Source organism: Herpailurus yagouaroundi, unplaced genomic scaffold (genome assembly GCF_014898765.1).
Source record: "Herpailurus yagouaroundi ecotype Mexico unplaced genomic scaffold, PumYag 195, whole genome shotgun sequence".
Taxonomy (NCBI): Eukaryota; Metazoa; Chordata; class Mammalia; order Carnivora; family Felidae; genus Herpailurus; species Herpailurus yagouaroundi.
The window spans coordinates 14,611,680-14,639,225 of NW_024412426.1; the positions used below are offsets into that span (position 1 = coordinate 14,611,680).

The window sequence follows — 27,546 nt, forward strand, 5'->3', positions numbered from 1 at the left end:
CTGACAGCTCAGAGCCTGGAGCCTGCTTCGGATTCTGTGACTCCTTCTCTCTGCCCCTCCAACTCTCACGCTCTGTCTCTCTCTCAAAAATAAATAAACATTAAAAAAAAAATTAAAAAAAAAAAAAGAAACTTATTCAGAAAAGGTTTAAGAGACCTGCTCACTATGAAATCCTTACAGGTCTCTCTTGGTCTCCTCCTGCTGCTTATTAGTGTCTCAGCAGGACTTTTATCATTCCCTTTGTTCCTTGGTCTTTACTGGCTTTACTGGCTTGAGCCTTCCTACCTTCCCACACTCCGTCCATTCTCCTTTTTCCTCAAGGTTCTCTAGAAGCTGGTGTTCCCCAGGGTTCTGTCATTAATCTTCTCACTCTGCATGTACTTTTCTGGATTATTTTACTTCTGTAGCCTCAGCCATCACCTTTTGCTGATGACTTTCCAAGTCTCTCTTTAGAACTGAACTCCTAACTTTCATTTTCAATTTAAACATGCCGAATTAATTATTATTTGTCCGGCCACACCTGACAATCCCATTTCCTACTTTGGTTAGTGATATTACTTAAAGTTAGAAAGTTCAAAACAACTCAAGTAAAAAGGCTCAGGAGAAATTTACTATCTGATATTTTCCCCAGATTAAGCTATTAGTGAATACAACAGGATCGCTAAATGATCAAGTAATGTATTATGTAACACAAACCAGAGGTTAGAAGCTGGGAGTCCATCTATTCCTAAAAATGGGGAGATGTGGCAACAGTGAGGTACAGCTGGGAAGGGTGCAGACCCCACTGTATTAACCTTAAGGATGCCAGTTTGTCCTAGCCCTCATTTCCTTTGTTATCTGACTTTTGGTTTACTTCATTTACTTACATGACTTGCTTCATTCTTGTGAGCATGTCTTTGTAGACCCTTGAGTTTGCAACCCCCGATAGACATAGGTACATGACGGAATTTAAAGAAACAATTCTGTGAAAGAGGTAGAAACTAGGTTGACTTTATTTATTTTGAAACTAGGCTGACTTAAAGAGTGTGGATCGACAAAGAGATGATGGTAGAATCTATCAGGAAAGAAAAAATAGCTCAAGCTAAGGCAACACGGAAGGAAAAGCACATGGTAATATGGAAACCAGAAGCCCTCCAGATTTTATCTAGAAGCAGCAATCAGCAATTACAGAATCCAAGGAGAGACAGTGTGGCATAATGCTTTGGAATTAGATTCAAATCCCAGTTCTACTACTTAATAGTGAAGTACTAAGCCAAATCAGTTAAGATGCCTGAATTTTTGTTTCATTAGCTATTGAGTTACTTAACATTTCTTGGTTTAATGAAATATAATAGCACAGTGAGTACTGAACAGTTACTAATTCTCTCTCTTGACTTGTCTAAATTCACATAGCCTGTGGGGAGTCAGAACTCTCTTTTTTCCCTCACTCTGGCCAGGGTTATGTTTGCTTTTAAATCTCAAAACATCAACTACTAAGAATAACCTTATTCAGACAAGAAGGGTCATGTTGTTAGAATAGGAGGCTATGACATTATAGAAAATCAGAATCTTTAAAAGTATTAAATTTCTTAATTTTATATATAGATTTCCACTTATTTTTAGTAATTATGTGTATGAGCAGTTTTATCTTAAGTGACATTACACAGTGAGGTACATCAAAACAACATCAAGTTTCTTATAAGTTTAAAATCTTCTGAAATGACAACTTAGTAAAATGTTTAAAAATCCTGCTAGGTTATAGAGAGTATTACATTATTTAGGTGGCTGCCTCCTGACAAGGTCTAATGCTCGTTCTTTGTAACAAAAAACAAACTTATCAGCCTGCTACTATTTCTGAGAAGCTGAGTACTATTTTTTCAGTATTCGAGTTAAAAGATCTCTGGCCAGCAGACTAAAATGTTTGTTTTATAATTGCCCGCTGAACTATGATAGTTTGTTTCCAGATGGTGCCCTTCCTTCAACCTGCACACAGTCTCTCCTTGTTCGGAGCTATTCAACCTCCTGCTGATCCCACTACCCCCACCCCTATTTAAGGCTACAGAGAGGAAATCCTAAGGAGGAGACTTTCCCCCCCTAGTCTCCAGCAATTTTTTGGTGACGTAATATGTGGGCTGAACTTGAGTTTACTGAGAAAGAGAGGGAATCACTATTCAAGGGTACTGTATATACAATCTGGGTCAGCTGCAGCTGGTTACTGCATTTCTCCATGTGGCAGACAGAGCAAAGCCACAATGCTTTCTCTGCCGGATTAACGACAGCCCACAGACCAGAACTTCCACTATACTACTTAAAATTACATAGGTGGCTTGTCAAATTCAATTGATGAGTGTTGTAAGAAGAAAAAGAAGCTCGTTATTACAGCTTGGATTCAACGGTCCAAAACAAAAATGCAATTGCCATTAAAGTCACAGATGAACAAACTTCTACACTGATTTTTAAAAGCGAGAATAAGAGCAGCAAGTTTCTGGGTCTGCTTTATCAACAGATGCATAAAGGTATTTTAATATTTCTTGTTTTTATTTAAAAATTCTGTATGTCAAAATTTTATATTTGTAGAAATTTCAAAATCTTTTATTAAACAAAGAATTTATAAATACACTACAATTTATCTTAGCTGAAAAAGGTTTTCTTTTGCACCTTTATGTAAAAACTGGTCCTTATGTACATACTCTGTGGTGATTGATGCATTATATGAGGTTCACTTTAATAACATTTGGTGTATATGCTTACACATCGGTAGATACGTGCTTGGTTTCAGAGAACAAGTACTTTAGTGACACTAGAAAGAAATTTTAACAAGTAACAGATTAAATGTATAAGGCTGATAACACAGTGAGTAAAAACAAAGGGATACAAACAAAAGAAAACAGCTGTAAACATGAGTCTCTCTTCCTGCAGTTATAGTGTGTAAGTTTATGCATACTGTTAGAGATCTTAAAGTATAGCTACAAAACACAGCTAAGAACATACAAAATTAACTTAAAGGATTTAGAACAATTCCCCAGTTATAGCATAACCCAATATGAAGCAGAAATTTTGTAAAGATTATAGGTAAGTCTATGGTATCTCTTGCAAAAACTCAAAATTGTAACTAACTTTCCAGGTTTACATGCAACAGGAATTTAACTTGGGTCACACACACTAAAACTGCTATAACTAGAATTACTTAAAAAAGCAAAGTTATTGACACACAAAAAAACCTAAAACTTCATAGATTAGGATTAAGGAAAAAAATAAAACGTGACAGAAGTATTAAGTAGTCAGCAGTAACAGTAGAAAATAAGAACCCAGAAGAACCAATTACTTAAATACATGATTAAAAGACCAAAAATATATAATACTTTTAGATAGACATAATTTTGGTAACCATACATATGAGGTTTCTTTCAATATTCTACCTGAGGGCTTTGTTTAATTGTATTATGAGAAAGAACTGTTAAAAATAAAATTACTAGTTACCAATAGTTAGCTTTAACATCAAAGACACAAGTTTTTTTATGATTTGGGGATTTTCTGTTCTTTTAAAAAACTAAAGGCATTAAATGGTAAGAATCTTCAACAAGCAAATAATTGTAAAGCTAAGATTTCTTCAACTTTACTTACATGTCTTTTCCTTAAAGATTCAAACTCTAAATCCTGGGAGGATCTCTGTTAAACATATTTTACAAGAAACTGATAACACGTCCATGCAATACTGCATCTGAAATACTCTCATCTCTCTTTCTGTTGTTGTTGGTTTTTTTTGCTATGAAAAGTGCAGGACCTCATTCAACCTCATTTCTTACTGAGTCCTTAGGCAAGCATTTAATCTGAAACCCCAAACACACAGATAACTATCCCTTTCTTAGATGTCTCCAGGGGATGAGATTGTTCTCAAGTCTTTTCCCAGAATATAATTCACAATCTAGAAGTACCTAAGGTATCTTCAGTGCTTCATAAATTTAGGTTCATTGCCTCATGCTATTTTCGGTGCGTGAGATAACCAGTTAAATGCCTCTATGCATTTACCATCTGAAAGGAAGTAAATCCTGATTTTTATTTCTTCTCTCTACTAGCTGGCAAATGTAGCAACTATGAAGAGAAACAGTACTAATAAAATTAACCCAAGGCATGGAAGACTTTTTTTCTTTTTTTCCTAAAAACAACCAAGCAAAGGCACAGATTTAAACTTAAGTATACTGTAACTAATTTATAACATTCTCTTGGGACCTAGGAAAATTTTAATATATACAGAAAGGTTTTATGAGGTAACACAGATTTATAGATCTTTCACTTTTAAAACTGAACGTGGTGGGGAAATACTGAAGTTTTCAGAAAATGTAGTAGTAAATGTATTTTTAAAACCAGTTCTTTACTCATGACGTAGCTAGTCTACTTAAGAAATGTGGCTCCTTATTCTTCTTTATGTGACAACTAAGTCATTACTTTTATAATATGGGTAAGGGAATTATATTTGCTTAAAAGAAACCTTTAATTGCCTCCTTTAAATACTTACTTAGGTCAGATTCTCTCATGGTACACAAGGATTTATCTTACGACCTAATCGTATAGGAGCCCACAAAGAGCTAAGGCAGAACATACTGCTATTTCAACTTTTCACGTTTTTGTTCTTTCATGACAACACTGATGTAAAGTCACAATAACAGTCTTGGATTACATGTTCTTAGTTGTTCTATACAAATCTGTGTCTGGTAGGAAACACAAGCTGTTCAAATCAGAATACTGTTTATGAAATTCTACTTGTTTGGAAGTTTCATGATAGGTTCTGAATTTCCCTTGTTTTGGTAGCTTATGTCATAGATTACTTAAATAATTTTATGATCTAAGAGTTTCCATTCTATTATTAAAGTGAAATGAGTGAAGTTGAGGACTAGCTAAGTTAACTATGCAGGAGAAATACTATACATTTGAACCAGGAGGCTGACGGCTTCTACTTTACTGTCCTCAGTTTTTAAAATAAACCACATCTAAATTCCATGAATCTGCAAATATAGCAAGAAATCTTTTATTGGTTTTTGGCATAAGGAACTCTAGTACAATAGCAGTCCTTTTCTTATAAAATAGACAGATGATGTTTAAGGTCTAAATTTTCTACTCCTGTCCGAGGCAAAATATACAAACAAAAAACTAAAAGTATTCACCCAAGTGTGCTTTTGATGATCACTTAGCAAGAGAAGGCCTCTGATATAAATAAGGAATACTATTATGCTCACTCCTCCTATCTTACGTTAGTAACAGAAAAATACTCCACACTCCACCCTTTGCTTATTTTCATTCTCACTCCACCTTCAAAACACCAAAGGAGACATGGTTTTAAAAAGTAGTGGTCATCTTCGTAACTGCAAGTCAAAGAGTCCTTATTTCACTGATTTTAATAATAACCTTTATTTTGGGGGAGGGTTCATACTTACAAGTTAGATATATATCAACTAATACAACACATACAGAGGAAAAGGAATGACAGCAGAAAAGCTTGGGATAGAAATACCTTTTCATAAATAAGCAATGGGTCAATGTAAAGAGATACACACCAGGAAAAGACTGAAAAACGAGAGACACAAAGTTAAGGCTCCTCTGTAGTTACACCATGACTAGGATAAAAAACACAGGTCTAGCAAAGTTAGGAGAAGATCAGAATCACATTTGAATGCCAGTGTTGGCTTCTCTGGTACTTTATCTCTGTGTAAAATGGTATACATTTATTTCACAGTGTTGTGAATGCAAATATATTGTTAACATGTATTAAGCACTACATAAATGTGAGGAACTGTTACGGTATTGGGGATGGAAAATAGAATAGAATATGTTGCAATGAACTCTGTGGAGTCTCTGCCTACATTCAAACTCTGGTGCCATCTCTTAGAAGCTGTGTGACTCCGGGTAAGGTACTTAATTTCCAGATGCTAGTCTTTTGCTGAGAATGAGGACTGTGACAGTCTACCTCAGAGGGTTGTAGTTACAAGTAATGGACTTAACGCATGTAAAGGGGCTTAAAATAATGCCAAGCGCCCCGTAAGTATGAATGACTGTTATTACTGCATTGTATTAATCGTAGGCATAAACACTTGGGACCTGACTTCTCAAATCAAAACACAAGAAGTAGGGTGGGAAGTGGTACACTAGAGTTCTTAGCGTATCCACTGGTGTCCTTCAAAACCAGCAAGCAGGAATCGAGCTTGTGACAGAGGGAAGGTGGGCCATGTGCCGCTCAGCCTGCTGACGCACCCGACAGCGTGGCACGTCCTACCCGTTCTACTGCTACCACTCCTTAGGGAGGGAACTCGTGAGAAAGAAGCAGCTTTGGTTCATAGAGCGAGTTCTAATGTTTCCTCTAGTGTTTCTACAGAAATTGCATTATAAGGGACAAGAATTTCTCTGTCACAGCAAAATTGAAACATTTCAAGCACACATGTCAGCAATACGTGCCACTGCTATAAACACTGACTGAGGAGCCGGGGAACCTGAATGCTTGACTGGGTTCTAATACTATCTATTTGTGTGGTCTGGGCCTTCAACATGCACATGGGTGCAAAGAGGTTCTTTTTTATTCTTTAATGTTTATTTATTTTTGAGAGAAAGAGGGAGAGCACATGTGAGCGGGGGAAGGGCAGAGAGAGAGAGAGAGAGAGAGAGAGAGAGAGAGAGGCAGGCTCCAGGCTCTGAGCTGCCAGCACAGAGCCTGATGGGGGGCTTGAACTCACGGACTGCAAGACCATGCCCTGAGCTGAAGCCGGACACTCAACCGACTGAGCCACCCAGGCGTCCCAGGTGCAAAGAGGTTCTTGAATGAGACGGTCTCTAAGGCACTTTCCAACTCTAACAATCATATTCAAATACAGAGTTTCTTTCCTTGGTAATGGTTAAAGAAAATTATTGAAATTTTACTAAAATACAGTTCAGTAGAACCTGTTAGAAGAATGAACCTGCTAAATCATACGTAAACTTAGAACATATATATGATTATGGTTTAGAAAACATAATTGCCTACAATAATGACTGTAAACATTCCCTCATTCTTCAACTTGTCTCGAATCCTAAAAGGACATGCTACAAAAACTAAAAATATGATGCCAAAACTTTCTGGTTTGAGATTTGCCTCAAAATGTTTCTTTGATAGATAAAAAAGATACTTATTAGAGAGGGCCAATTTAACTAAAACCGAATATACATATAAAATAATGACTAGTAAAGTCACTTGCTATTAGCTTTAATACTAGTTAGGGAAGAATATTTTAATTAATGCCTTATACACATTGTGTATCATTTTCAGAGTCTTAAGACAATAGAGTAAGCTTTTCAAGGGTAAGAAAAGTGTCTTATTAGGGTCTCAAAGCACCCAAGAACACTAATAGTATGCCATTGCAAACAGTGGGCACTCACCAAAATGTGTGCACTGAGCTGGGGAAGAAAAAGTATTACAGTGAGGTGATAGTTGGGAGAGTTATTCTCTGAAACCTAAACAAATGCAAAGGCATCGTGGTGTTGGATTTAACAAATTAATAAAATTAATTCTGGCCCAATTAATAACACCAATAGATACTCGTTTTTTTCCATTTTTTTTTTTTTACGTTACTGACTTTAAAAGTAGGTTAATATTAATTCTTTTTACTTTTTTTTCCTTCACTGGTTTGTTTTTTTACAAAGACTTTATACAACCTCATTTCAAAATGAAGGCTTTTATTTGGACCCTAAGTGTGTTATTCTTCCTACTAATGGGCATTGGACATTGCAGAGGAGGACAGTTCAAAATAAAAAAAATAACCCAGAGGAGATACCCTCGTGCCACAGATGGTAAAGAGGAAGCAAAGAAATGTTCATACACATTCCTGGTGCCTGAACAAAAAATTACAGGGCCAATTTGTGTCAATACCAAAGGGCAAGATGCAAGTACTATTAAAGACATGATCACCAGGATGGACCTTGAAAACCTGAAGGATGTGCTCTCCAGGCAGAAGCGGGAGATAGATGTCCTGCAGCTGGTGGTGGATGTAGATGGAAACATTGTAAATGAGGTAAAGCTGCTGAGAAAAGAAAGCCGGAACATGAACTCCCGTGTTACTCAACTCTATATGCAGCTATTACACGAGATTATCCGTAAGAGGGATAATTCACTTGAACTTTCCCAGTTGGAAAATAAAATCCTCAATGTCACTACAGAAATGTTGAAGATGGCAACAAGGTACAGGGAACTAGAGGTGAAATATGCTTCCTTGACTGATCTCGTTAATAACCAGTCTGTGATGATCACTTTGCTGGAAGAACAGTGCTTGAAGATATTTTCCCGACAAGACCCCCATGTGTCTCCTCCTCTTGTCCAGGTGGTGCCACAACATATTCCTAACAGTCATCCGTATACTCCTGGACTGCTGGGGGGTAATGAGATACAGAGGGATCCAGGTTATCCCAGGGATTTAATGCCACCACCTGATCTGGGGACTTCTTCCACCAAAAGTCCTCTCAAGATACCACCAGTAACGTTCATCAATGAAGGTGAGTTACCTCTTACCGTTAAAAATAGAAGCATGAGGTTAATATGTTTTACGGTTTATGAAACAATGCACACAATAAATGGCTTACTCTTTGTTTTGGTGACGTAATTATACACGAACATTTTTGTTTTCTATTAATCAAGAATTGAACTTAAATACATCTCTCAGGTCTGAGTCTAAGAGTTTCTAAAAACAGAGTATTCTGTGAGCAAAGTATTGTCTTCCATCCAAATTCTCACAATCTAAGTTACCAGCATTAAGACAGGAATGAGTCCATAATCCACTTCTAACCTCTACACCCCCCCATCGGCCTCCAGCTAGATCATCTAGCTGCTCAGCAATCCTTCTCTTTACCTCTTGCTGCTCTCCCCATTTTCCTCCTCTCCAAAAGGAACACTTAAAAATTTGCTTTCACTCTCCTTAAGCCTCTAATTACACCGCCTCCTTACCTCTGCTCTCAGAAATGTGTCACCTACTCCTGCACTGAGATGAAGTCTACTCAGGCCCTAGGTTCCTTGTTTCTTCCCTATTTTGGAAACATCTACACAACACCCATGCCTTCTTGCCCTCAGTGTTAAGAGGAAAAGGTATCCCTTCTACTTTCCAGGGCTAAACAAACTACAATTTGTATCTTATACCCACATACGTATAATTACATTTTCACTATGGTTAAACAAAACAAAACCTAAAATTGATCCCACTATCCCTACCTCTATTTCTTAATTTTGTTCCTTCTTCCATTCCTCTTCCCTCCCTCCCTCCCTCCCTCCCTTCCTCTTTCCCTTCAGTATTGGTCACCGATCTAAGTGGCCAGAATACAAAGATAAATAATTCATCTTTATTTCAGTTTAGTAAGCTCGCTGCTAATTTTCTGAATATTTTACGTTTATTTTACCCCTGCAACCATTTTGCCATAAGGCATTCTCTTGAATTCTTTAGAAGTTGATTTGTTTCCTTAGAGTGGAAAGAAAAGTCCAAATGCCCCAAAGTAAAAAGATTAAATAAATAGTTCATTCACTTACTGAAAAGGCAGTACCTAAAAATGTACGTAGACTATGGAGTGATTTTAAACAACAACACAGAGAACAAAGACTGGAACGCGTATGTCATAAAGTATGTCTCTGCAGCAGTGGCCCCCACTGCTTTCTTGGGGCTCCACTTCAGAATATTCCAACTCTTCCCACTTCTCTAAATTCTTCATTGGCATCTCCTTCCTTCTCTATATTTAAAAAAGTTTTCCTCAAGATACTCTGTTTTGCAGGTTTCACACACCTTCAAGGCCGCCAAGTATCACCACTGCTCAGACGACTCCTGCCTGGGGCTCTCCCTCCAAATTCTAACCAATGTTCAGTGTTTGCATCTGGATGTTCTACCATCACCTCACATGGTGCTGCTTCCTCTCCTGAAATGCCTTCTCCCAGTTTCTCTCTTGACCTGGCAGATTTTAAGGCTTAAGTAAAATAATACCTTAAATATTACACATTCCCAGATTCCAACAAACATCTAAATGGCTCTTTCCCCAAACTGCTGACTTTGCCTTGAACATGTTTTCTGTTATCACATTACACTAGAGTTGTTTGCATGTTGGTCTCCTGGTAGACTGAATGCTTCTGGAAGAAAGTGAACTGTCTTTTCATTTTACTGTCTCAAACATCTAGCTGGGGGATGCCTGGCTGGCTCAGCTGGTTAAGCCACTGACTCTCGATCTCAGGGTGGTGAGTTAGAGCCCTGTGTTGGGCTCCATGCAGCGTATGAAGCCTACTTTAAAAAAAAAAAAAAAAAAAAGAGCACCTGGGTGGCTCAGTGGGTTAAGCATCCGACTTTGGCTCAGGTCATGATCTCATGGTTCATGAGTTTGAGCCCCGTGTCTGGCTCTGTGCTGACAGCTCAGAGCCTGGAACCTGCTTCAGATTCTGTGTGTCTGTCTCTCTCTCTGCCCCTCCCCCACTCTCACTGTCTCTCTAAAAAAATAAACAAACATTAAAAAAAAAAGAGAACTCTCAGTATTCAACAGTAAGAAATCGAACATCTAGGTAGGATCAAGTCTTGGCACATTGTGCTCAGCATATTTTAAGCACTATCATAGATATTTGAGGAATAAATGAATGAGTGAATGACTAAAGCTTAAAAAATCTTTTCCCCAAGCTAGCATTTTCCTTTTAAAATAAGTAACTTATTACAGAAGTAATACATATTTACGGAAGAAAATCTAGAAAATACTAACAAGCTTTTAAGAAAGTTTCGCTAGATAGCCAATAGAAATAAACAGGGGCGCCTGGGCGGCTCAGTCAGTTATGCGTCTGACTTTGGCTCAGGTTTCAAGTCCCTCATCAGGCTCTCTGCTGACAGCACAGAACCTACTTTGGATCCTCTGTCCCCTGCTCTCTGCCCCTTCCCCGCTTGTGCTCTCTCCAAAAAATAAACAAACATTACAGACAAAAAGCAAACAGAAATAAACAAAAGTTAACCAAGACTTTGGTAATAGCCTTTAGGTCTTTCTTATTTGCCCTTCCTGTTAAACATGGTAATCAGTATTCTTGCAGCTTTAAAAAATAATTTTGTTCTTTTTCTTTCTCTATGATTATACCCTTAGGATAAATTCCCATTAGTAAGATTGGTGGGTCATTTGATTTTGATTTCTCTGTTTTGATTTCCATCACTCCCTATTTCTGAATTTGTTTGGCCCATCTCTGACACTTGCCTCCTGCCCCACATACCCAGTCAGCTCAGTTCTACTCCTGCTGCTTTTCCATCGTTCGTGGACTTGTCCCTCATTTCTATTCAGAGCCAGAACTCTAACTTAGCTCCCAATTATCTATGGCAGCAGCTAGAGGATAGACTTCTGGGTTATCAGCCGTGTAACCTCAAGGTGTGGGGTGAAGGTGGGGCGAAACTGCTCTGTGCCTCGGTTTCCTCATCTGTAAAATGGGGGATAATAAATGTACTTACCTCATAGAATTTAACATTTGAGGAGTACTTAGAACAGTGCCTGGCAGTCAAAATGTTAACTCTTACTAGAAATGGTGTAATAGCTTGTCAATTAGCCTAACTCCATTTTGTCTCTCCATCAAAATATATTCTATATTGCCAACAGATCTTCTGAAACTACCACTTTGATCACATCACACTTCTGCTCAGCAGTTCCATATGACACACAGAAAATGTGCATTTTGCTTAGCCTGGGTAAGAACAATTTCCTCCTCAAAACAATCTTACTTCTTTAGCTTTCCTTCTATTAAGTTCCTTCATAAAAACCATCTGTTTCAATAAAATGAATCAACTCATTGTCTTTGAAATATTTTCCATGCTTTCTGCCTATCAAATTATAAGGCTCAGACCAAAATAAAATAAAATAAAATAAAATAAAATAAAATAAAATAGCAACTCCTCCTTAAAGTCCTTGCTGACTTCCTCAGGCTTAAAGTGATTGCTTCTTTCCACAAATGTTTCTTTTCTCTGTGACATAAAGTATATACAACATTCCTTATACTCCCTCTTGAATTATCAGTTATCTTTACAGGTACATATAGTACTTATATACACATCTAAATAAAATGTCTTCTAACTATAATATAAGCTCCTTCCTAGTAGATGGATATTGTCTCTCACTTGCAGATGCTAAATAAATGTTGGCTAACTTGTTACTACATTTTTACAGAGCTTCTTAAAGTTTTCATTCCAAAGACCTTCATGAAAGTACTTTTGATACATTGCACTAACAATGTATTAACTAACGCTGTATTAACTAACAGCCTGTTAAGAATATAGATATCAGGTCATTCAGTTTATATTGTTTTAACACTCAGTAACAACAGGCTAGAACACCATTATGTTAGGTAAATGACGATCATTACTAATATCCCCACACCCTGTGATTTCCAAAGCAAAGATGTGTACAAAATGATCCACTGGGTATAGAAAGAAAAAAAAATACGTATTTATTTTTGATATTCTTTTAAAAAGTGTATGTTTTAGGTAAGCTTTTAATGTTCGCAATTTATCAGCATAATAGTTTATACATTATCACATATAAATAAATATAACTGAAGTGTGTAGAATTTTTTTTTAACTGATGGAAGGTATAGCCACGTAGGTACGGAGATGAACACTATGGAGTATTTTCTGTGAGTGCTGAATCTTAACTGGATGGTATCAGTTCTAGAAGAAATTATTATTCATATATTCATACACTGATACATTAAAAAATGCTTACACAAAATGAGCTGTATCACTTCTAGATTTTATTATACACTGAGCTGTAGTGTAAGAAAAATCTTTTATTTCAGAATTAAGTCCCATGTTAGGGATTTAGCATATCAAAAGTCCCATTTAAAAGACCTCTGCTTTAATAAAACAATGGTGTTTATATCCTTAATAAACTAATCCCTAATGTAAAATTAAGGGCACACATCATTTTTTCTGCTATTCACTATTTGTTATTATAAGTAAACATTAACTTTTTACTTATTTCATTCTATAAATGTTGGTCTTTGATATCCAAGGAATAATTAGCTACACCGTAAGAATGTTCATTGGAACACTAATGAACATATAAGGGAAAGCACACAGAGTTAAGAAAGCCTGTTATCTTTGTTATTGACCTTGGGTAAGTCACTTTGCCTGACTGTCCTGTTCTCTCACTTGTACAATGAGAGTGCTTGTTGGACCTGACAATTTTAACATCCCTTTCTAGTTCTAATAGTCTATGATTCCTATAAAATATAAATTACTCTGAGCAACAATAAACAGACTTGCTATTTTCTTTATATATAAGGTACTAAAATCTTTGTTCACAGTATTCTTATCAGACTGGAAAATATGTTTGAGCTTTTTCGGTACTTGGACAAAAAGGGCAAAGATGGATGGTTCTTCTGTACTTACATATACTTCTGGCAACAGGATGTTCTTAATAACCGTACACTACATGTAGGTACATAGTCTAGAATTCTAAAGTCTCTAAATGTATAATGCATATGCATTAAACTTGTTTCAGCCAGTCACAAAAAGTCAAATACTGTATGACTGCACTAATATGAGGTGCCTACAGTAGTCAAATGTGCAGAGACAGAAGGCAGAATGGTGGCTGGAAGAATAGGAAAGTCTGTTTGATGGATAAAGGGTTTCAGTTCTGCCAGATGAAAAGAGTTCTGGAGACTGGCTGCACAGTAAAGAGAAGGTATGAACCGTACATTTAAAATGATGAGTTGGTAAACTTCGTTGTGTGTATCTTACCACCATTCTTCTAAAAAGGTGTTTTAATGACAATTTTATATTTTAGGGTATAAGAAAAATGTACCTCCAAAGAACAAACTTACTATGAAATCAACACAAATAATGCAATAACTCTGTTAGATTAAAATTAATTATCTCCAGAAACATCACCTTCCCTCTACCGTTAAAACAAAATGTTTGGGAATATAACTGCACACCTGGCAAACTGCTATCAATAAAATTCTTAACCGTTAATGTTATTCACTGACGGCATTTTGGGTTAGTCTTTTATAAAAGAAAACATTGCTCTTTTACAAATGGTGTATTTATAAAAATAGGTTTATTCCTTGTAAGCAAATGGATTTGAGAAAGTTCCTTCACAGCGTATTAGAGCATAGCTATCAGGAAACTTGGGATTCTGGCAAGGCTTTTTTGTTGCCTCTTTTGTAAGAAACATTGTTATGGCAATTTGTGAGGTGATGCATATGAAAACACTTGGTGTATGTATGGTCTGACCATCATTAATTACTCCATTTATCTGCGCCCTCCCCTACATGTGCCTTGCTTTGCCATGTATGGGAACATAAAAGGTAAGCTTAAAAAGTTAAACATAAAAAGCAGGCATTAGAAACTAACAATACGCTTTTTAGTGGATAAAACTTTTAATTACTTATAATGCTTCTTATTGGTGTATTTTAAAGATGCAATTGCTTTCAGTGGAATACTTAGATTAACACTCTGAAAAAAAAAAAACTAAAGGAACCTGTTTAGACAAAGGGGCTATTGGAATAGGATTCTTTTTTACCAGTTATGAGAAACAACTTATAATTCAAAAATAAAAGCTCAGATTGCTAAATGCATTTTATTTTTTAATTCCATTTTATTTTTTAAGATTCAAAAAAAATTTTTTTTCTTTTTACATTTGTTTATGTTTGATAGAGAGAGACCGAGCACAAGCGGGGGAGGGGCAGAGGGGAGGAGAGACAGAATCCGAAGGAGGCTCCAGGCTCTAAGCTGTCAGCACAGAGCCCGACATGGGGCTCGAACTCACAAAGTGTGAGATCATGACCTGAGCTGAAGTTGGACGCTCAACCGACTGAGCCACCCAGGAGCCCCTATTTTTTTTTTTTTAAGATTTAAAAAAATGCTTTTTATTTATTTTGAGGGAGGAGAGAGAAAAAGAAAGGGAGAGAGAAAGCACACATGTGAGCAGGGGAGGGGCAGAGAGAGAGAGGGAGAGGGAATTCCAAGCAGGCTTCGCACTATTAATTAGTGCAGAGCCTGACATGGGGCTTGATCTCAGGAACTGTGAAATCATGACCTGAACCGAAATCAAGAGTCAGATGCTTAATCAACTGAGCCACCCGGTGCCCCACTAACTTTTATTTTAAACTTACAGGTTAATAAACATAGTAATTAATATTTTTAGAAGACAGAATCTATTATTGCTTTAGAAAGTATTTGCCCCAAACTTCCCATTCGGAAATGCTATAGAATGTATTTGTCTTATACTTAGCTCACAACCCAATTAAAAAGTTTACCTCTCAAAAGATTTTACTTGATGACCAATTATTTGAAGCTCTAAAGTGATTACCTTTTTGTCCTGTTTCTTTTGTCACAAAGAGCAGGATTAGGACAATGAAAATAAATGAGAAATTCAACAACTTCAAAAAGGGAAGAAAGCTTTTCCTTTTAAGCAATTAGTTTCTTTACAGAAAAAAAAAATGGGTATATTAAAGATGGTTCCCAACAAAGGTATATTTAAAGTATGAAAAAAAATTAACCCACTGTTCTGTTCAAAATATGGGTTCTTAATGAAAAATACGTGTTGGGAAATAATGTGGCATGACTGGTCAATATTTTTCTTTCTATGAATCAGATCTATTAACTGGAGTTTGTTAGCCCTATACAAACTTTAATCATCAAATAAACTGAGGAAGAGAGAGACTGGTCCTTCAAATTCAATGTACAGAACTCCAGTTTCCTGCCTTGAGAAGAATCCAATTGTGTCAAGAAAGATGAAGACTCTTTCAAGATTACTCAATGCAAGAAAAAGGTTAATAAAATTCCTATTTTAAAAGAAAGGTACTCCCAGTCTATACCCTTTGTGAACCATTCTGAACAAATTCCTGAAAGATATGTTAGTAAACTTACTTCTGATCATATGCAAACCTTCAAGTTAAATTTGACCTCTCAAAAATAAAGCTATTATTTTTCTTCTAGTCATTTAAGAATTCCTATTAGGCAATGACTTTTGTGGAAGAGAAAGCAGTAAAACACTTAATAGAAGACTGTCTTATAATCAAACTCTAGAGCAGAAAGTAAATAACACATACAAGTAATAATGAAAAAATATTTCTGCCAAGACCAACAATATATACTGGGCTAAGACAGGTTAATGGTTTATTTATAAAAAATAAACACAAACAAATACTAAATTCTAATATTAACTATCTTTACCAAGGAGAAAAAAGTAGCTAGAACACTACTAATTTTAGACACGTTCTAGAAAAGGATTTCAACTAAATTTTCCTAAGCTTTTTGATCAACTAAATCTAACAGGCATCTAAACTGTAAATATGAAGGCCATCACCAAAAAAGTGGGTTGAAAATTAAAGTTAAAGGTAATTTTAATATTGCATAAAATGAAGTCTTATCAAATCAAAGCTGGATTTAGAAAACCCACAACTCTCCAATTTGTTTAAATATCCAAGGGCCTTTTAAGTCGCAGAAAAGAAACAAATGGTATTTTACAAATATTCAGTCAACATTCAACACCTTGATGTTTCTAAATATTTTAGAGCAATTCAAGTAACCTAGTGAAAGTCAAACTTCTGAATATATACTTAAATATAAAATGTAATTGCCAAAACTATAGTCAAATGAGTGCAGAGCAAACATTTACAAGGATGACATTCATAAAATAAACAATACAAAGGTGACATTTATAGAATAGACAAATTTCTGAAATGGGGGAATATTTATGTGGACTGCAACAAGACCATTTTATGTGTGCATTAACTATAATAGAGTTTAAGATAAGAGCAATGTTCCTCAGATATCCTTGACTATTGTGGAAGTGACAACTTCAACTCGACAGTCTACCTCAAGGGCTCTAAATATCACCCTTGGCCCTTTACATTTCAGGCATACAAAACTTGTAAGTCCTCTGTAACCTCAAGCTCTCTTCTGTTTTCAGTTCTCAGCTCAGGTTACTCATGGGTAGCCTTGATCAGACTCCTAACCCCCACACTCCGAGCCCAAGCTCTGACTCAATTTTCAAAACTCAGCTTAGATACAGGTAGACTTTGATCTCTTTTCTGCAAATCCGGGTTAGTTATTTGTTGGCCAGTATTCCCAACTGTCCTGCATAACTCCGTCAAAGTATTTGTCATGTTGCAGTGGAATTCCCTTTTTGCTTGCCACTTCCCCCACTTCCCACTTAACTCAAAGGTTGCGTCTTTACCTCTTGAGCCTAAACTTTCTAGCCTATCATAGATGCAGAAAAGAAACATATGGAAAAAATGCAGAACTGAGGAAATTCTGGAAACCACTGTGGCTACTAGGGATCATGTAGCTCAACAAATATTTGAGTGCCTAGGTGGGCTTGAACTATGGATGCACAACTAAAAGATACAGTCTTGGCCCATGGGGAGTTGTAGGAGTAAACAAATGAATATAATATCATGCATTACACAAAATAATCTAAGAATGGACCTGGAAATTAGTCACTTTTCCTTCAATTTTGCTCCTGCATATAAAATTCCATAGATTTCATCCTATCTGAATTACAACCTCTCTACCCTTCTCTGACTTGACTACAATGCATGCTTCTGAAATGTTTAGTAGCTCATATGTGACGGATAAAAAAGGAGAATAATATCAGTAAAACAAAGAGGTCATATTGGTTCATTGGGATTTTTTCCAAGCTATTTTAATGTTTTGTGTCACAAGCATCAACAGCTGAATACAAAGTATGTTAGCAGCTAATATTTGCTGTTATTTTTAGTGTAAGATTTTACAGAACATGAAGTTTTTCAGGAATACATTATTTTCTACAATAGAAATGACTGTACATTCACCTTTGATTAGCCATATTAAATTTATTAATTAAATAAGATACATATGTATTACATGAGCAACTGCTTTTTTTTCAAGGTCTGCAATGAAGGAGAAAAGAAGGCAATTAACAAGTTACTCATGATGACTACTCTCTAAAGCACTGTGTTAAAAGTTCTGAATACTTTGTAACTTAAATTCAGTAAATGATAAGGTAGATAATATAAAAACAATTCACACTGAATTTTAATGGAATGTGATCAAATTTATGGCCAGTCTAATAAGCTCAAAACATTATTTTTTCACAGTCCTCCCTACCTTAAGAACCTATTTATGAGCTTTCACAGACTAATCAATATCCTCATGAATATAAAAGCAGAAATTCCTTTTTATTATTTTTTTAATTTATTTATTTTGAGAGAAAGAGAGAGGCAGAGAGAGAGGGAGAGTCCCAAGCAGGCTCCACGCTGTCAACACAGAGCCCAACACAGGGCTTAATCTCAAACTATGAGATCATGACCTGAGACTAAATCATGAGTTGGACATTCAACTGACTGAGCCACCCAGGTGCCCCCGAAAGCAGAAATTCTTAGCGCAATTTTAGCAAATGAAATCTAGCAATACATAAAACTAGTAATACATATGACCAAGTCAAGACTATCCCAGCAATAAGGTGGTTGGTTTAATATTAAAAAATAATCACAGAATTCACCTACTAACAAACAAAAGAAAAACCCTATTATCTCAGTAGATAAAAAAAGCTCCTGACAAAACCCAAAATCCATTATGATAAAAACTCTCAGCAAACTAGGAACAGAAGGGACAAGAATTTTTAAAGTAGATATTACAGCTTAAAGGATATGTTCATAATGAATGCAAGACTAGAAACTGCAGGAGAGAAATAAAAACTACAAAAAAAAAAAAGAATCAAATTTTTTAAAAGAATTAAAGAATCCAATACCTAAAATAAATGTAACCCAAGAAAGGGAGCATTAAGTCTTTCCAGGTTCTCAAATTTTTTTACTAGTAATGTATAGTGTTTATAGTTATTGTATCATAATTTCAAAAAGTCTGAAACAGAAATATCAACAGAACATAAAAATGTGGGCTAGAGAAATATATCATCTATTGATTTTGTGTGTGGTTTTCAATTTCCTTGTATTTAAAGTGTGAAGGCAAGTTAATTTATTTACTTAAAAAAATGACCGATAGCCTACTAATAATTAAAACGCTGATAATGTAAAGTCAGAAGAAAAACAAAAATAGTCTCCATCCTCAAGGAGCAATCTAGAGGAAAGAGTTCAGTCTCTAAGAACCTCTTCTAATGATGCAATCGTATAACTATTTATTTAATGAGATGACTCCTTCCCCAGTTAGCCCAAAAGGGTCCCTTTATACACCGGTACAGTATAGATAACACATTTCTTAAAATTTCAACAATCCTACTTTCATTATAGTGTATGAGCTTTACTCGACTAAACTCTATTTTCACTTAATTTCTAAAAATTGCACATGTCAAAATGTAAATATTTCTAGTAAAATATAAAATGTGATGACTGGAATTTCTATACTTTTTTATTGTTGTTCTAAAAGATCTGTGGGGTAATTCTTATTTCTGAATCACTTAATATTTTTACATCCTTATAAAAAAAAAACAACAAAGGATCAAAACACTGGAGAATGGTTCAACTAAAGAAATGTTCAGTAAAACTTAGAAGCAATCTTTCTTTAGATCCAAAAAAATGTGGAAATCACAAGTTCAAGAGTCAGACACTACAAAGTATTTCACAAAAATGTTCTGTCATTTTAAAAGATACGAAGAACTTACTAGTGGATTAAAAAACAGGGAGAGAATCCGTTTCTCTCCCTATGAAATAACACGGAAGCAAATGTAGCCAGTAGTTCAGAACATGGGCCCTGGGGTTAGAAAGAAACGGGTTTAATTCCAAGGTTTATTACCTTCTAAGATACAGGACTTTAGTTTCATCTATAGTTAACTGTTTCATCTATAGGACATCTATAAACGATCACAGGGTCACTGTGTAGACTAAGAAAATTACTGTTAGTCATATAAATTGAAACAATTCTTTAGAAAGGCATTTTGCCAACATTCCTGAAATGCATTCATATGGACTACTGAATGAGGGAAAAAGTTAACAGATTCTGTAAGTTTGGGAAATTCTGATTTATTTCAGGGCCTCTTAGTCTTTAATATGTACATGTACACTGTGAGTTTCCAAAAGGGTAATATAATACTTAGCAATAATAAAACTTATTTGACCATGGTAGGTGGTTTTCACGAAGTACCTTAAGGGACTAGTGTGTTCAAGTGAAATCAAATTTTGGAAAATGTAAACTGGTACAATGAAGAGCCATAAAAGTGTTCACACCCTCTTGATCTAGCAGATCAATCCCACAGCATTTTTAAAGTAAATATTTGAAAAAAATGAAGCCAATAAGAAGACACTTTGTGCACCTTACAATAGCAAAAATCAGATGGAACTTCAGTATCCAATGACAGAGTAATAAACAATGATATACTAATGTTAAAAATTGTGTATTACAGCTACTATAAGTGCTAGAATGAAGACTGTGGTCCCAAGGAAACGGTCTTTTTGTTAAAAGACAGAATTCAATTTTCTATGTGTGTCAGAATTACAACAATATAAAAATGTATGCATATGGACAAAGACTCCTAAGAACAATGGAAAATGGAACAAGTTAATGTTCCAGATAGTGGGACTGGGGTAATCCTTTATTTAGTTTCTTTAACTTCTATGGTATTGTGTATACAATAGATAAAAAGTTGTATTGTAAAGAAAGAATAAAGGTAAGACCCTAGACTAAAACTATTTTAATAAGGCTCTATTCCTAGTAAGTTTCCTGGTAATCAATGATATTTTAATTATAGGACCATTCAAAGACTGTCAGCATGCAAAAGAAGCTGGACATTCAGTCAGTGGGATTTATATGATTAAACCTGAAAACAGCAATGGACCAATACAGTTATGGTGTGAGAACAGTTTGGATCCAGGGGGTTGGACTGTTATTCAGAAAAGAACAGATGGCTCTGTCAACTTCTTCAGAAACTGGGAAAATTATAAGGTAAATCAGTGATTCGGACCTGGGAGAGAGGTGGAGCAAAGCAACTCTTACAATGTAGTCATTCTAGGAAATAAATAAGATACACAGCTGAGAAACAACTATCCATATGTTTTTTACTATCTACCTTTGTGGAAAAAAAAAAAGAGAATTCTCATCTCTAGTTTCAAAGTCAAAATTAAAAGGTAAAAAGGAAACTAGAGATATACTTTAAAATGTCTCCTTTCAGTCTGGATCATTTATACATGTATTTAATTCTTAGCAAAGACTACTGCTAATTCCATTTTCTTTTTTCTTTTTTTAAAAAAATGTTTATTTATTTATTTTGAGAGAGAGAGGGAGAGAGAGAGAGAGAGAGAGAATGCAAACAGTGGAGGCACAGAGGGAGGCTCCACACTCAGAGCAGAGCGTAGTCCACTGTGGGGCTTGCTTGATCCCATGACGGTGAGATCATGACCTGAGCTGAAATCAAGAGTCGGATGCTTAACCGACTGAGCCACCCAGGCACCACCACTAATTCCATTTCCTAAGAAGACAACTGCTTTTTTGTTTACGATCACATTTGTACCCATCAGCAGTTGTATGTAAGCACTAATATAAACTATAGAACTCAAAAAAAATGACTCTTTCTCTAGGTTAAATTATCTCAGATAATCATCCCCCCATGTTTTAAATTGGTTAACACCAGGGGCGCCTGGGTGGCGCAGTCGGTTAAGCGTCCGACTTCAGCCAGGTCACGATCTCGCGGTCCGTGAGTTCGAGCCCCGCGTCGGGCTCTGGGCTGATGGCTCAGAGCCTGGAGCCTGTTTCCGATTTTGTGTCTCCCTCTCTCTCTGCCCCTCCCCTGTTCATGCTCTGTCTCTCTCTGTCCCAAAAATAAATAAACGTTGAAAAAAAAAATTTAAATTGGTTAACACCAGACAACGGCGCTGTTGGGAAGTAATGTACACCCAGACATACGGGACCAAAATTATTTCTCAATAATTTCGATGTTTATCATGCTAGGAGTGTATAGTACACACCCTTCAGTCTAAGGATGGCAGATGAGTGCGATTATATTTTCTAGATGGTTAATACTTCATTCAAAACTGTGAAGTAACATGTGATTACTCACTTTTAGGTGGCATTTTACTGGCAGCTAAAAATGAGACATTAATATATCCATGTCAAAAGTTGTGTAAATTTCCAAACAAGTAACCAGGGAGAAAATCCCCAACACAACCTCCTTGAAAATACACTTAGTGTTAAGATCAGGTTTGCCGAAACTTACGCCGTGCTGCACACCTGCAATGGTGAATGCTTACTGAAATAGGACAGTTCATGGATTTTTTAAAAATAATCTACAATTTTTCCAAGGTGGAACTTTGAAGATGACTGTTTTATCCTGATATTTAATTATAATAGAGCTAAAGAAGACAATTTGCTCTACTATCATTTTTATTGAGTGATAAAAATGTCAGATATCCTTTTTGTCTGACTATAGCAGGGGACAGTTACATATATACCTTTAGAAAAAAATCTGGCTCTTTGTACGAGAGAGATTAGGAATCCTTTTCAAGAATCTGGCTAGTTCACTAGTTAATGTTTTTAGTAGCTAGGAATAATGTTTATTCTGTTTTGCCCTTATACCTAAGGTTTGAAGCTAGATGTATAAATAAATATGGACAAACTAAGAGAAAGAAAAACAAAAAAAAAATGACTATGTGGGGTTTATAAAGGTCAGGTGAGCTATTAAAATGGAAATTCACATTACTGCTTAAATGGCAAATATTTTTATGTTATCAAATGTTTGAAACTTATCTATAAAAAAGTTTACTATCCCTGCACTTATGTTTGTACTCATGCTGTTTGTTTATTAACAGAAAGGGTTTGGAAACATTGATGGAGAATATTGGCTTGGACTGGAAAATATCTATATGCTTAGCAATCAAGATAATTATAAGTTGTTGATCGAATTAGAAGACTGGAGTGATAAAAAAGTCTATGCAGAATATAGCAGCTTTCGCCTGGAACCTGAAAGTGAATTCTTTAGACTACGTCTGGGAACTTACCAGGGAAATGCAGGGGACTCTATGATGTGGCATAATGGTAAACAGTTCACCACACTGGACAGAGATAAAGATATGTATGCAGGTGAGTAAGAAAAAACTGAAGTGTATTCTTTGTAGAATCACTACCTTCTATGTATTACACAGAACCTTGCTATTACAGTAGACACTACTAAAAATCTTTCCAGAAAAGTAATTTTGGAGTCAGTCACAGGGAATATAAGCTGCTGAAAGGTTGGTTATCTCTTCTATAAGGCAATCCCAAAGTGTGAATGAACTCTGTGAAAAATAAGGTTCTGTCATTCTAACTTGGGGGTGGGAGGGTGGTGAGGAAAAAAACACTCATTCCTTTGGAAATAAAATTCTCTAATGCCTAAAATTCATAACTACTAACTAATCACCTACCACATGCCAGGCACTGTTAACAGATGCTAAGGATACAGCAGTGAACAAAGTTCCTGCCCTTCTAGAGCTTATTCTCTAGGAGACAAAATTATTTGTCAGGTGGTGACAAATACTCTAAGAAAAATAAAATGGAGTGAGAGAACAGTGAGTGATAAGCAGCAGGAGGTGGGGTGGGTGCTATTTTATACAGAGTGGTCAAGTAAGGTTACTTTGAGAAGGTAACATCTGAATAAAGACCTGAAGGGAGCAAAGGAAGCAAGCCATTTGGGTACGTGGCCTTGGTAAAGGCATTTCTTAGCACTCACGTGAAGGGGAACATTAGGACTGCAACAGCAAAAAAGCTTTACTCAGAGAAGTTAATATTTGGTTTAGGAAGAATCATTTAGGCCATCCAGAAAACAGAACTCTTCACATTAGTTTTCATATACTTCTGCCTTTTTAACCCAGTTTTGTGGCCCTGATAAAGAGACATCACCCTGCAAAATCTGTTTTTCTGTTCAGCTGTATCTTGGCAAGCAGTATAAAGGTCTCTAAGTTTACAATGGCAGAAGAGGGAAAAAGGAAGATATAACCAAAGTATATCCCATGTTTACAGAAACACATTTGGCCACTGGTAGTGCTATTCTAATTTACATTATTTTGTGCTTTTTTGAGAATTCAATTTTCCCCAACTTACTACTTTAGCAACTCCATACCTTTCCTTCCCAATTCTGCATTTTATTCCTCTTTCTCTCATACAAACAAATGCTGTTTGTGTTTTATTTACCCTGCTACACAGAAATTACAATTAATTACAATTAAGGTTAATTCATTGTTAAATTAAAATTTAATTTAATTTAAAAAAGCAATGGTAAGCAAGCAAAGGGCAAGGTCAAAAAGGCAATTCAAGTGATCTTCCAAGTAGTTGATACTTCAGCAACAGTAAAAGAATGAAGAAACAAAACTCTAAAGACAAAGGTAACTGAAATCAGTAAGAAAAACTCAAATTAAATTATTCCAAAGGTAGAGTAAGTTTTTCATGGTTTATGGAGTACCACGCTTGGAGAAACTTTTACTTTGATACTGTATTTTCTTCCTCAAAGGAAACTGCGCCCACTTTCACAAAGGAGGATGGTGGTACAACGCCTGTGCGCATTCTAACCTAAACGGAGTGTGGTACAGAGGTGGCCATTACAGAAGCAAATACCAAGATGGCATATTTTGGGCTGAATACCGAGGCGGGTCGTACTCTTTGAGAGCAGTTCAGATGATGATCAAGCCTATTGACTGAAGAGAGATCGCCTCCAACTTAAATGACAGAGAGCTCTGCCCTTTTCAGTTCCTAAAAATGTAAATGTCACATGTATATTGTTTTGCACAATTCATTGCTACACAGTTTTAAATGAACTTACCATAACTGTAAAAAGGGGATTTATGACTATAGTTTCATCTTTCCTCAATATACTGCAGAAGATTATTTGTACCCATAATCCTATTTTTAAAATTATATTGACTAAACATAGGCAAAGTTTGTTTTATAAAATGTAAATATTTGCCACAGTATATAACAAATCTTAGCTTTATTTTAAATCAAAATTGAATACATGTTCAAGACAATTTATTTAAAAATTTTATGAGATTGCTCTAACTTCCAACAGAAAAAATAATTTTAAAATTTCAGCCAAGTAATACGTTTTATTTATAAAAATATAGACAGGAAATTAGAGAAAACTCTAGTTTTGCCAATAGAAAATACATTTTGCATTGAATAAAAGTTATTTCAAATTCAATTTGTGCCTCTGACATGAAATGGTTAGACCGAAATCCTTTTCCTTTTATTTTGAGAGAGAGAGAGAAAAAGCATGCACAAATGGGGGAGGGCCGAGAGACAGAATCCCAAGCAGGCTCAGCACTGAGCATGGAGCCCGATATGGGGCTCCATCCCATGACTGAAATCACAACCTGAGACGACATCAAGGGCCAGATGCTCAACCAACTCAGCCAACCAGGCGTGCCCCTTGAACTCCTGCCAATATATTTTGTGCCAATTTCCACCCCACCCCCGCCAAATTAAGTGATCCATAGTATTTACGTATTTTAAAAAATAATGTATGTAATGTTTAAACAGTCAAATTTACAAAAAATGGAAATTATAAATGATTTTTTCAATATTGTCTTCACATGATTTATTGGAACACCAAAATTTCCTGAAATGTATTTATATTGTTCTATCAGCAAAATATTGGTATTACAAGAATGGGAATCACAAAAATTTAGTGAGCCAATGGTTTTACAGATCTGAATTATAACTTACGTATAAACAAGCTTATTAATACTTCTGCTCTCCCCATTTCCAAATTTTCTGATCCTGTCTGCTATTCAAGTCAGAAAGCCTAGAGAACTTTATAAGCATTACCACATACTGATAGGTGGGACTAACACAACTTCAAGGAACTGTTAGATATTTTCTCAATACTGAGATTCAATACCTTCAGGGCAGAATCCACAGGGGTTTGGCTAGTCCAATTTGCTAATTCCAACTTATTGTGTGTGTGTGTGTGTGTGCGCGCGTGTGTCTTTTACTCAACTTTGGATCTAACAACTTATTACCAACCTCCTGGAACAATTTCTTTCCAAAAACATGTTCTTGCTTACAGTTGACCTTCCTAATTCATTTGTGAACTAAAATTTTAGAGAAATCGCTGAAGACTTCTGCTCAAGCAAAAAGAAAATCCAACCATGACTGAAGATAATCACTTGAACAACTCAAGCCCACCAACATGACCAGTGTTTTTCCTGTCGTATGTTAAAATGAAAATGCCGGTCAAAAAAGGCTTCAAGAGAACATCAACATATTAAAGTAGTGCTTTTCTTTGTTTTACCTATGGTTATCTTAAAATGGGTTTGAAGTCCCTCCTACCACCCCCAGAATAATAAAAAAAAAAATCTGCTGTAAGATTTCTGGATAAATGAGGCATCTAGTTGTTCTATCAAATCTTAATTGGATAAAATTGTACAAGGGCATTCCATTTATATAGCATTTCATGTAAACATCCAAAACCCTATCAAAGACAAGTCTTAAAGAACTTTCACAGGAGAATATTGTTTTATTAAAACTAGAATGATGTGAAAGTCCACATACAAACAAGAAAAATGGGCTCAATGCTAAACCACCTTGGCCACTGGGCCCATTCTGCTCTCCTTTAGACACGAGATAGCTCTGTTCTGGAGCTCCTGTAGAGCAGGGAATAAGAAGCAGAATTATATGATGGCTAAGTATAGGTACTAAAATCAGTACTACTTGGATCTGAGGCCCAACTCTACCAATTTACTAGCTGTGTTACCTTGAGCAGTTTTTATATTCCGTTTTCTTATCTATAAAATGAGGATATGAACAGTAGCCAGCTCTTCATTTGCTAACTTAACAGAGCTATGACAAGCTATTATGGCAGATAGTTAAGAGATGGGATCACAAGAAAAGATAAAGAAAAACTAAGGTGAAGACAGTCATAGTAAGAATTTAAGCCAAGTGAGGATCTTCTGAGAGATTAGATAGGTCACTTGTGTGGTCCAATGGCTAGCTACTTAGCAGGTCACTTAGGAATAAAGACATGGTTGCCTGACCTTCAATAAGACTGAACTCTAATTTTGGAGATGCTTTACAGAAGGATTCAGTCATTTTTTATAAATGAAACGAATCTTATCCTAAGAATGATTTAGACTCCATTCTGTACTCAATGGGAGATGCCATCAATGTCTAGGAAACTTGGCATCTCTGAGGTAGACTTTTAAAACTTGAGATTTTGAATAATGCCAATATTAGGCATTGCCTTGAAATTCAGTAGGTATCTACAAACAAACCTATCCCCAGGCTCCAAGCTTGGTAGAGTAGAAAGACCAAATTTTTAGTCCAGTGCTCACTTGACTCTGTAAGTCATGATATGAGAGTGCAAATTCTTCTAGTGTTATATTTCTTAGGACTCCTACGAGTAATAATATAATAAGTCTGTAAACACTTCTGCAATTATGAAGATGTTTACAATTACTTATAAACCTATACTAGTAAGATATGGTTTTTATATACTTAATAGTAAGCTAAAGATTATACCCTCACAGATTTTTAGTCTTTTATTTTAGTGTCTATAAAAAGACAACCAAGTAAGAAAAGAATACTTCCACTCACAATGCCAAGCCCCCCTCCTCTCCTACTTCTCCCAAAAGCCATCTAAAAATAAGCTCAGTTTTCTGGGCAC

The 27,546-nt window shown here is 35.8% G+C and overlaps 2 protein-coding genes across 8 annotated transcripts in view; one reads left to right on the forward strand and one right to left on the reverse strand.

The window, feature by feature from the left end:
- Nucleotides 1–27,546, reverse strand: part of RALGPS2 (Ral GEF with PH domain and SH3 binding motif 2) — a 170,686-nt gene that overhangs the window by 45,755 nt on the left and 97,385 nt on the right. The gene's annotated exons all lie outside the window — the stretch shown is intronic.
- On the forward strand, nucleotides 1,750–25,083 carry ANGPTL1 (angiopoietin like 1). The gene is made up of 5 exons (XM_040446664.1): nucleotides 1,750–2,495; nucleotides 7,645–8,490; nucleotides 20,671–20,864; nucleotides 22,724–22,994; nucleotides 24,397–25,083. Exons 1-5 carry the CDS (start codon nucleotides 2,486–2,488, stop codon nucleotides 24,582–24,584), a joined length of 1,509 nt encoding a protein of 502 aa, XP_040302598.1. The 5' UTR covers nucleotides 1,750–2,485; the 3' UTR covers nucleotides 24,585–25,083.

What these genes read in the sequence shown, in the direction of transcription:
- ANGPTL1 (XM_040446664.1), top strand. An exon ending in AGTAACGTTCATCAATGAAG is followed by an intron (nt 8,491 to 20,670) that starts GTGAGTTACCTC and finishes TTTTAATTATAG; the next exon opens with GACCATTCAAAGACTGTCAG. An exon ending in GAAACTGGGAAAATTATAAG is followed by an intron (nt 20,865 to 22,723) that starts GTAAATCAGTGA and finishes GTTTATTAACAG; the next exon opens with AAAGGGTTTGGAAACATTGA.